A 10,551-nucleotide genomic window follows, 5' to 3' on the forward strand; every position below is an offset into this window, starting at 1 on the left:
TTTGAACTCTTCTGCGCAGTGGCATAATGTGATCGCTGCTTTCACTGACCATTGCATTAAACAACTGCCCTTCCAGCTAAAGCACACCAATATCTTCACTTTATTGGTGCTGGTTGGGTTTCCTGAGGTAAGTGGCCTATCTATACTAAAGAAAACAAAATTGATTAGAGTTTTTAGGTTTCTATTTCTAAATACTATGGATTTCATCAATTGGAGACATCCATTATAAACTGTGAAAACACGGTGTATGTCAGAGTTCACATCTTTCCACTTGCGCACAATTAATGCTTATCTAATGAGGAATAACATAGCTGGTTTTGTCTTGCGTTTCTTTCAGTGCTACTTGGCACTATCACGAGAAAACCAGCTTAGTATGTTTGAGTATCAAAAAGGGCTTTTTATGCAAGCAAAACAATCCAGTCTCACTCTTGATAGTCATAACTCTGATACATCGCCTACGTAGCATTAAGTTGGTTGTTTTAAGTTGGCATTTTTAGACAAGTGAACTGCCATTTTTCTAAAGATCAGCAAATACCTGGCAGTGAGCACATTATTCAGCTAAAAAATCGATACCAAATACAAGTAATTGTAACCAATGTAAAAGGTGACTGTGTAGTTACAAATAAGTATTCCAAATAATAATTGAAACTTTTGCTGCGATTTCAGGTGCTGTGTATGGGGACTCGTTCTGTGTACGTGGATAATGCTAATGAGCCTCATAACGTGATCATCCTGAAGCATTTCACTGAGAAAAACAGGGCAGTTGTAGTAGACATCAAAACCCGAAAGAGAAAAACAGGTTCTGTGACATTTTTATTTTATCAAAGAATCACAGAGTATTTCCTTACAGTTTCTTATGAATACCCAAAAGCATATTTTAACTAGACCACTTTGTGCAGGTCTGCAGAGTTTGAATTCCATTATTAGCAAGTGGCCTGATTTTTTTTCCTTGCAGGTTAAACGAAATTGTGAAGCTTCTGCAGTAAAGATTCTGAGACTCATTTTCGTTTTAAAACTCTGACATTTATTTTTATTCAGAAAATGATTTAGGGAACTAGTTGTTGAGACCATTTTATTAATTGAGACATCTCAGAAATAGGCTTTTGATTAAGCTGTTGTTTCTGGTTTGAGATTTGCTTACTCCTTGTGTCTTATCCTGTACAAACACGTGCTTAATGTTTTAAAACAATTGCAAATCTAAAAAATGTCCGTGCTGCCTCTGTGTACTTAGGTGCTGCCATATAAAGGAAAGGTACTCAGAGCCTGAGCATTTTTGGGATAGTCCATTTTTTTTCTCCAAAAATACTCTGCATTTTTATGAAGTGCCTGTTTCAGCTGTGGGCAAGATGTGCTACCTACCAGCAAATGAAGACCAAGAACAAACACACAAACATAGCTGTTATCGATTAATTGCTTCTGAAATGATGCTGTTGGCTGTTTTTTCCTGATCCTCTAAAAAAGCATGCCATGAGGACAGGCCTAACTTTTTTAATTGCATGCTTTATAAAATGTCAGGAGTCTTATCTTCTCTGTTTCCCTTCTGTCCAGAAGAACTATTCAAAACAGTTTAGATATCCCTAAAATTTGAGACAAAAATCAAAAAGAGCTATACAGCAGGAAATAGTGTACACTCCAGAGAACGTGTCTGGATATTTTAGAATTATGCATTCTAGGGCACATTGGTAGAGTGTGTTGGCTAGTATGGTGTCTAAAGGCACTAAAAAAACCCAACAACAAAACCCACCGGCAAACAACAAAACCCCAGAGCTAGATGTTGCCTGCTGGGTCCCATTCATTGTACCAGAGAGAATTTTCTTCCTGTATTTCGCCTTGCTTAAAAGTTAGTCAAGCTAAACGTTCAACATTCATGAAGTTAATAAAGCAAAGGTTGTCCTAAGATTTGACTATTGAAGTTGTTTAAAAGACACTTGGAAAAATCAACAGACTAAACTGCTTTTTGCTATTGAAGAAAGATTTGAATATAAAAGCTTTTTTTGTTTTGTTTTTTACTGTTGACATTTTAAGCAGTAAGATCAGCAAGATTTATTTCATCATATCAATTGCAGGTCAGAATTTTCCCCATTTTAATTGTAAAATACAACGTGCACTGCTTTGTCTGCCATACTGTTTATGTGCAAATATGTGCAGACAGTCAGCCTGTTGCCAGAATTTTACCTGGGTTTTTTTTAATTTGCACTGAAAAATTAAATACTTTCTTGACTATTCAATGAGTCTGAGATTTTTTTAGTACAAGGCCATTATTGGAACATACTTCATGCATAGATGATGTTCATGTCCCAGCCTACTCATATCCACCGGTAAGAGGTGATTTCACAACGTTTTAGGATTGACCTAATGAATTGTGGGGTTTTTTTCTCTCTTGTAGTCAAAGACTACCAGTTGATTCAGAAATGTGGTCAAGAAGGCAGTGATTCCCAGACCCAGCTGAGACAGTACCTCCAGCACTTCGTTCTTATATCCACGCACCTTCTGCAAACCAGCATGGACAGTAGCTACGCTGAGGCGGTGGAAGCAACTTGGGTCTTGTCGCTCGCTCTCAAGGGGCTTTACAGAACACTTAAGGTATCTTTTGCTTGACACGTAGCATATAATAGATAAATAAAGGTTTGTATTCTACCTTGCGCTACAGGAACTTGTCTGAGCACATTGGGGTACTAACACAACTTTGTTTCTCTCACAGCTGGCTCCTTTTATCCCCTGTCTGCAGGGGGTTGAAAATGTCCCTAGGTTGAAAATTTGCTTGCAAATAGCATTTGTGAGTCTGAGTTGAAAGCTGGGTCGCTTTTCCTCTGGGGGGGCTTGACCATTCATGAAATCTGAAGAAGGAGTTTATAGGGGTAACGCTTTATGGAGTGAAGCTCATTCACCCCTTTTCTTACTTCTGAAGTATTTGACGAGGGGATCTGTATTTTTTTGGATTGTCAAAGCAAAACAGATATTCAGTTACTACTCTGTGTGTGTCATAGATGATACTCTTAAGGTATTTTGGGGTTTTTTTTAGGGACACGAAAGAAAAAGATTCCCAACGTAGTTCATCTGGGCAGGAAATTTATCTGAGGCCATGTGGTAAGGCCTCACAAGCATTGTGATGCACTGTTCCCTTTTTACTTATTTATTTGTGTATGTCTGTCTGTGTAGATTCATGGTTTTAAGGAGATCCAAGCTGCCTTTCTTCAGTCTGGTTTACTCAAGCTTCTAGTGAAGAAATGTAGCAAAGGAACTGGCTTCAGTAAGACCTGGCTTCTGCGAGACTTGGAGGTAAGAAAAGTTATGGTTTGTAAAAGATCAGGCTTCACACAGTGGCATGAAAGGTTACGGCACTGCACTTCCCCTTTGTGAAGAAAGTCTCAAGAGTATTTCTAATTAGTCTTTATAAAAATGTTCACTTAACTGTATCTGTGAATCTGCCTTCCTCTGTCCATCATAATTGTGTAGATAATAGTCTAACTTCTTTAATTAAAATCAGCTCCTGATTTAATCTGATTGTATTTGAAAGAAATTCGCAAGATGAGGCATTAGTCAGCTACTCAATTTCTTTTATGAATTTTATTTAGACTGTTCTTGAAAATTCCATTCTTCAATTTAAAAAATAATCATTAATCTCGAAGAAAAACATGATTTGCATTACTTACTGACATGTACAAGGTATTACTGCAGAGCAATATGGGGATATCAATATGCACGTGGGCACATTTCTTCTGAGTGTTCATTAATTGCTGGAAGATAAGTGTGGTGCAACTGTTAGTTATGTTTTATCATAGGCAACATCTGTGTAAATTCATACTTAGGACTGTACCAACAATAAGAGAGAGAAAGAGTAAAACCCTGGAATTGCTCTGAGCAGTTGCCCCAGGTGGTTGGTTAGAAATACTGCAGAATCAGATCCGTCCTGTGGGATCTTGCTGCCTCCTGCCCGGCAGCCAGAGCGCCAGCCCGGTCTGGGAGAGCTGTCCCACCTTCCTCCCCTTCGGGCAGCAGCGAATGAATGATGCAGGTGAATGATCTGCCCTGAGCATGAAAATGTCTTGTCACAGCTCTGTCTGCGTTACTGCTCAGAGCTGAGCCTGGCGCAAATTGGAGGGCCAAGGAAGTGTGTAACATTATTTTCTTCCTGTTATTAGTACTAGTGGTGTTGGCTGTGCTGAAGCCAAAGTTATGTTTTCAAAGAAGAGTGTGTAGGGGCATCACTGCCTTTTTCATGATAGTCACCTCTGTTCTGTTCTTGTCTAAGAATCCCCATCCCTGGAGGTGTTCAAGGCCAGGTTGGACGGGGCTTGGAGCAACCTGGGCTGGTGGGCGGTGTCCCTGCCCAGGGCAGGGGGTGGAACGAGATGATCTTTAAGGTCCCTTCCAACCCAAACCGTTCTATGATTCTATGAATCCTCAAACCTTTGATGTACTGAAATGGTTAAATAATTATTTTCTCGATTTTTTTTTTTTTTACACTCTCGGCTAATCGCTTAAGTTTTCTTTGTAGCAGTCTGGAAGGTGTAACTCATTTGTGAAGTGGGAAATGATTCCGGTTTGTGTGTTGGGTTTTTTTTTTTTCTTTTTTTTAGGTCCTGCTTCTTTCTGTAATAGCATGTGTTAAGCACTGTCCAAGTCTTGTAATGTTCTTATAAAATGCTGATTGCAGCTACACTAATATCTACAGCTGTCACACCATATGCTGCCTTTTTTCTGTGTAGATTTTGTCGATAATGCTGTATTCCTCAAAGAAAGAGATCAGTTCCCTGGCTGAACGTGAGGATACTGAACTGGAAGAAAGGGAACAAGATCAAGACGTGGAGCAACCCATTGTTGGTCCTGTTGATTCAGAGCAGAACAAACTTGATCCTCTGGAGGGTTTGGATGAAGCCACCAAAATATGCTTCTTGGTACTTAAACTTAATTTTACCTCCTTTGAAGCTACTGTGAGTTTGCTAGTTGCATAAAACATTTGGTAGTTTATATCACTGTTTTTCTTCCAGATTTACATAATATGGGTCTGTGGTTTCAACGTACTGTTACCTAAAGGAAATAAAATAGAACTACAGTAATGAACACTACAAAATCATTATAAAGCTTTTTGCTAAATTACTTTACATTTTTACTAATCCAGATATTAAGTTCATTAATTATCTACCTATATGATAAGTGGGAAAATAATACCTAGGTCATCCTGAAAGAAGCTCATCTTTCTTTTTCCCTGTAATGTCATCTTTTTTTGTCTCCTTGCTCAGATGACACATGATGCGCTTAATGCACCTCTCCATATTCTTCGAGCCATGTATGAGCTGCAAATGAAAAGAACAGATTCTTTTTTCCTGGAAGTTCAAAAGAGGTATGTGAAAGACTGGGTGCAGCAGAAAAACAGAGTTACTAGATGTGGGTGGTAACCTAAAATCTAATAGGTGCAGAACAGAAATTGTTCCAAGGATATGATTTGGTTTTCATGTGTGAAAAAGTAAGGAAATAAACTCCTACTAAGTTGTATTTATGGAAATCAGTCACCATCTTCTGAAATACGTTGCGTGTGCTATGATAACTCCCATATGAAGATCTACTGTGTCTCTAAATATCCCAACTGAGGAAGAATGGAGAGCTTACATGTGGCTTCTAGTAATCAAAGCATGTCATGGAGCCACCGTGTTCTCACAGAGATGAACCATTTTATAACATTTAAAACCTTTGACTTAGTAGAACAGGGGAGCTAGTTAACTTTATATAAAAATAGGTAGAGTTTAATGAATCTTTCTAAAACAGAGGGTGGGAAGATTTAATTTGCATTTAATTGCACTAACTTAGTTTGCATTATTTTTGAAACACATTTGCGTATTATATTTTTTTCTTTTGCCTCTTTTAAGGTTTGATGGAGATGTAATTACAACAGATGAGAGGATCCGAACACTGGCTCAGAAATGGCAACCCAGCAAGCGTTTGAAGTTGGAGGAGCAGAGTTCAAAAGCAGTGGATACAGATATGATCATCTTACCATGTTTGGTACGTACATCTCCACAAAAAGGAGCAGCTCTGAAATAATTGATTTAGACATTGAGTAACTTCAGTTTTGTTTAGTAACCTCAAACCCGAGATATTTTTTTTTTTTAACATCTGAAATAAACCGTTGTTAATGTTTTATGTCAAAGTGAATGAGCAGGTACAACAAGCAGCAAGTATTTCTTCCTTGTAATTTCTTTCTTAAGGAAGTAAGAGAACTTGATTCTCAGGTCAGGAGAACAAATTGTGATTTCACGCTGTAATTTCCTCTCCTTATACAAGCGAGATTGTATCTAATTACTGTAAGCTTATGCCGTAAGTGTTACTGTTTTAGCATATTATTGTTATCTTTTACAGTAATTCCAGCAGGACAAGGAAGCAATGAATTTGTCTTGTAAAGTAGACACTACAACTGCAAGCTTTAGGTTTTGCATTCAGTAGCGTGGTCCTACAGCTCTTTGCTTTGTTTTGGGTGCCGACTCCTGGCTGTGTGGTATCACCAGCACAATCCTCCATTGGTTGCATAGCAAAGTGGATCAAGGGCTTCCTGAAGTAGTTTCACATAATTCTAAGGAAAAAAAAAAAAAAAAGCCTTATACAGAGGCTGTGAAATATCCACCCCTGGAAATTCTCCAAACTTAACTGGACAAAGCCTTGATTTTGAAGTTGGCTCAGCTTTCAGTCAGATTTGGACCAAATGATCTCCAAAGGTCCCTCCCAGCTCGCCTCATTCGGTGTCACAAATAGCATGGCACTTTGTTGCTTTACCTCTGTAGGTCAGCTTAAATGAGTGCTTCTGGTTAGAACTCCCAACTGCTGGATCCACTCGCGTGCAGTCATGAAGGCATTGGAGTATAGTGAAGTCTGTTGACATAAACAGTCTTTTTGAGGAATTCTGTCCCTGTAGGTGCGTGAGAGATCATGCTGTTGTGTTCTCTGATACATCTGATTTTCAGTATGTAAAAGACAGATTCATTTTTAAATTCAGCTTGCAGTCTGGTGGACTGGTCAGATATGCAAACAGAAGGAAGTAAATTGTTGAGAGCCTATTTTCAACCTTGCATTTCTTTTTTTTGCAGTCAAAGCCTGCGCTCTGTGATAAAGCAACAGAAGAAACCAATCCGGTCGCCCAGAAACTGATAACCAACACAGAGAGTGATCTACAGCTTAGTTATGCCAAGCAACGGCGCACGAAGAGTTCAATACTCTTGCACAAGGAGCTGGACTCCAGAAGTAAAAAAGCTGTGAGGGACTACCTGTATCGTGTAAATGAGGCAACTGCTGTTCTTTATGCCAGGCACGTGCTGGCATCGTTGTTAGCTGAGTGGCCGGATGATGTGGCAATAAATGAGGAAATCCTAGATCTTAGTGGCCCAGCGCATATGACATACATACTGGACATGCTTATGCAGCTAGAGGAGAAGCAGTTATGGGAAAAAGTAAGTGGATTTCACCTGTGCATGTGAACAAGCCCTGTGCTTGCATGCCATGAGACTCTTGACTAACAAAACTACTTGCAGTTTCTTTTTTTTAAACTAAATTGAAACTCCAAAATGTAAATTGGTTCTGAAAAAGCAGTTGGAATCTGTCAGTCTCTTAATGTACTGATTTTGTTAACAGAAAATGGAAAAACTAGCTTTGTGGAGACAACTCTCAGTTATGAAAGAGATGTATGGGAAAATAGATCTTACTGAGAAATTGGTAAAATAGGCGGTCTGTTTTGAAAGCCGCTTTTTGTTAGATCTCAATGTGTATATCGTAATACCTGCTATTCCCTTGATGAGCTGACTGTTACCCTGGTGGAAGTGATCTTGGAATTATAATAGAATGTTGTAATGAAAATGTCAGCTCAGTGCTTCACAGCACTTGAAGCAAATCAAGTGCTGGGAACCTTCAGAGAAGGAATTAAAAATAAACCAGAAGGCATTGGTATGCCACTGAACAAATAGTGTGCCCTCACCTGGGCTTCAGCTTGTGACCTGACCCCCTCATTTAGAGGAAGAAAAAAAAAAAAAAGATGCCATACAACTGGAAGAGTTCTGGAGAAGAGTGGCAAGAGTTACTACAGCCATGGAATAACTTCAGTATGAGGATCCAACTAGTTTTCATGCCGGATCTTTGCCCTCTGGGGTCGTGGCGGGAGGAGGAGTAATGGAAAAGTCTCTTCCTTCTTCTCTGTGGTTTTAAAACAGTAAGCAGCATACGAAATTTAACAGCAAGTATTATTCACTGGCCCTCCCAGTAAGAAAACAAAGGAGTGTCAGATTAAGGTAATAAGTGGCAGGTCCAAAACAAACCAAAAGAACTGGTTCTTGACACAGTATGTCATTGAAATTGGTGCCGCAGGGTGTTTATATAGGTTCAGAAAATGACAGAATGAACTGATACAATAAGAATCTGTTAAGGCGTATTAAATTCAAAAGCGTAGCCGTCATCTTTGGCTGTTCTGCAAGCATGTGGAGGCAAAAAACATATTCAGGGAACTATGCTACCTACTGCCTTTGTTTTTTAAACTCCTTTTCCCCAAGATATCAATTTTTGGCTGATTTGGAGATGAACCTTTTGGTCTGAGCTTGCATTACATTTTCTAGGAGGAGTTAGAAGATTGCAGGTGAAGAGATGCAATGGGTTGCTATAATGACCTGGAAAGGGGCTCGAGGAGTAGGAGTCCCGATTCAGAGCTTTTGTGTGCTTTTGAAAAATAAGAAAAAGTGGAGACTTGGGTTGTTCTGAATTATCATTTAGTGTGTCCTGATAGACTAAATGGCATTTATATGTATTTTTAAAGAAACAGATCTTGCATCTAGTGCTTTGAAACACTGCTGCCACTTAACTGATACTTGATCTTTTCTTTTTTATACACGGAGTTGTACATTTTGAAGGCTAAAATGTATTCTATTCAAATCAAAACCTGTAGGTATAAAAAGTATAGGTGTCTGGTATGTTAACAAAGTTGTTTATCTTCATTGTTTACAGTTTTGGTTTACTGTTAATTACTTAATGGATTAGCCTTGATTCTAGCCTTTGTGGAAAGAGATGTAGCTAATAGCTCTCACATTTTTGTCAGATAAAAACTGAAAGATCTGGAACAGAGGACAGAGTAAAATCTTCTGTACTTATAGAGATGCCACTTGTAGATATTACTTGTGAATTTTTTTAGTTTCTCGGTAGTAGCTCAGTTCTCTCTTCCGAAATGTTGTGTGGCTGGAAATGACTCGTGTCAGTCATCAGCGTGTAAGTTTGTGAATGTTGGTTTGATAGTAAATTGTATTTATGTCCTGTGTTGCTTCTCCCCAGATCCTACAGAAAGTCCTGCACGGGTGCAACGAGAGCATGCTGGGAACAATGGCACTGACGGCGTGCCAGTTCATGGAGGAGCCCGGCATGGCAGTCCAGATGCGCGAATCCAAACATCCTTATAACAACAATACTAATTTTGAGGTGAGTTACACATGTAATACACGTGTACACTGCACTGGATTTGCGTGGTTTGAAGACTAGTTGAAAAACATCCGGGTGGTTGGAGCAGAAGCCTCCCAATGTTCCGCGCGTATACCCGTGGGACGTCCGTGCTTGTCGCCCCTGTGAAATACCTGCTCCGTCTTGCTTTCGGAGAGGCTGCTGCCAAACGACTGAGGCCTTGCCCTGTAAAGAAATATGTTCGGTAAGGCACTTGAGCGTAGTCCTCATTCAATCATGCAAAAAGTGCTTAGCTTAAATGGTTTTACTATGCCTGTGTTTGAAGCAGATCATGTACTTAAATGGTTTCAGGGCCTTAATGCGCAAAAAATTCTACCCTTTCACCCAACGGTCTGTTTTGCTTGGCCTGTTACTTCCTTGTGCTGATGGAAACAAGAAGTGGAGTCTTTCTTTCTTGTCTTCCTCATTTTAGACTATCTTCTCCTGATACAAACAGCTTCTGATTTTCTTTTCTTGCTATTGTTTGAAAGCATTTTTCTAATGTGTATTGGTAAGTAATTATTGCCTCTGGGCAGTCTTGGGATTTTTTTTTTTTCCTGCAGCTCTTACTCTTCTGATTTTTATTTTCAAAATATGTGTAAACCTTTACGATATGGCAATGAGATCAATATCAGCAACGATTTCTGCTTTTAAAAAGCAAAGCATTGCTGGCAATTAATTTTGACACTCCTAGCAGCTAATGCAAACAACAGGCCATGCTTTACATTTGTTAAATTAGCTCCTGATAAAAATAACAGAGAGGCTTTCTTCCCATGGAGGTGCTGTACTATTTGTCATATCTCCCTTGTTCATATGGTGAAAGTTAAGTAGCTTCTGGGTAATGTGGTATTGCAGTATACAAAGATGATGTGTTTATTTCTCAGGATAAAGTTCACATTCCCGGTGCTATCTACCTCTCAATCAAATTTGACTCTCAGTGTAATACAGAAGAAGGCTGTGATGAGTTGCTCATGTCCAGCAGCAGCGATTTCCAGCAGGATCGGCACAGCTTCAGTGGGTCTCCGCAAAAATGGAATGATTTTGAGCTTCCAGGTGAATACGCAGCCTTTTCAAAGTGCAGATGTGTAGGGA

At 39.3% G+C, this 10,551-nt stretch overlaps 1 protein-coding gene across 1 annotated transcript in view; it reads left to right on the forward strand.

Moving 5' to 3' along the window:
- The window catches only part of ZZEF1 (zinc finger, ZZ-type with EF-hand domain 1), a 55,072-nt gene that overhangs the window by 38,222 nt on the left and 6,299 nt on the right, over window positions 1-10,551 (forward strand). Inside the window, exons 41-50 of the mRNA XM_009885189.1 lie at window positions 1-127; window positions 667-799; window positions 2,387-2,583; window positions 3,160-3,279; window positions 4,710-4,898; window positions 5,244-5,344; window positions 5,868-6,003; window positions 7,080-7,439; window positions 9,298-9,441; window positions 10,344-10,512. Of these exons, the coding sequence (XP_009883491.1) occupies window positions 1-127; window positions 667-799; window positions 2,387-2,583; window positions 3,160-3,279; window positions 4,710-4,898; window positions 5,244-5,344; window positions 5,868-6,003; window positions 7,080-7,439; window positions 9,298-9,441; window positions 10,344-10,512 (1,676 nt within the window). The remainder of the gene's footprint in view (window positions 128-666; window positions 800-2,386; window positions 2,584-3,159; window positions 3,280-4,709; window positions 4,899-5,243; window positions 5,345-5,867; window positions 6,004-7,079; window positions 7,440-9,297; window positions 9,442-10,343; window positions 10,513-10,551) is intronic.

Source organism: Charadrius vociferus, unplaced genomic scaffold (assembly GCF_000708025.1).
Source record: "Charadrius vociferus isolate BGI_N301 unplaced genomic scaffold, ASM70802v2 scaffold54, whole genome shotgun sequence".
NCBI lineage: Eukaryota > Metazoa > Chordata > Aves > Charadriiformes > Charadriidae > Charadrius > Charadrius vociferus.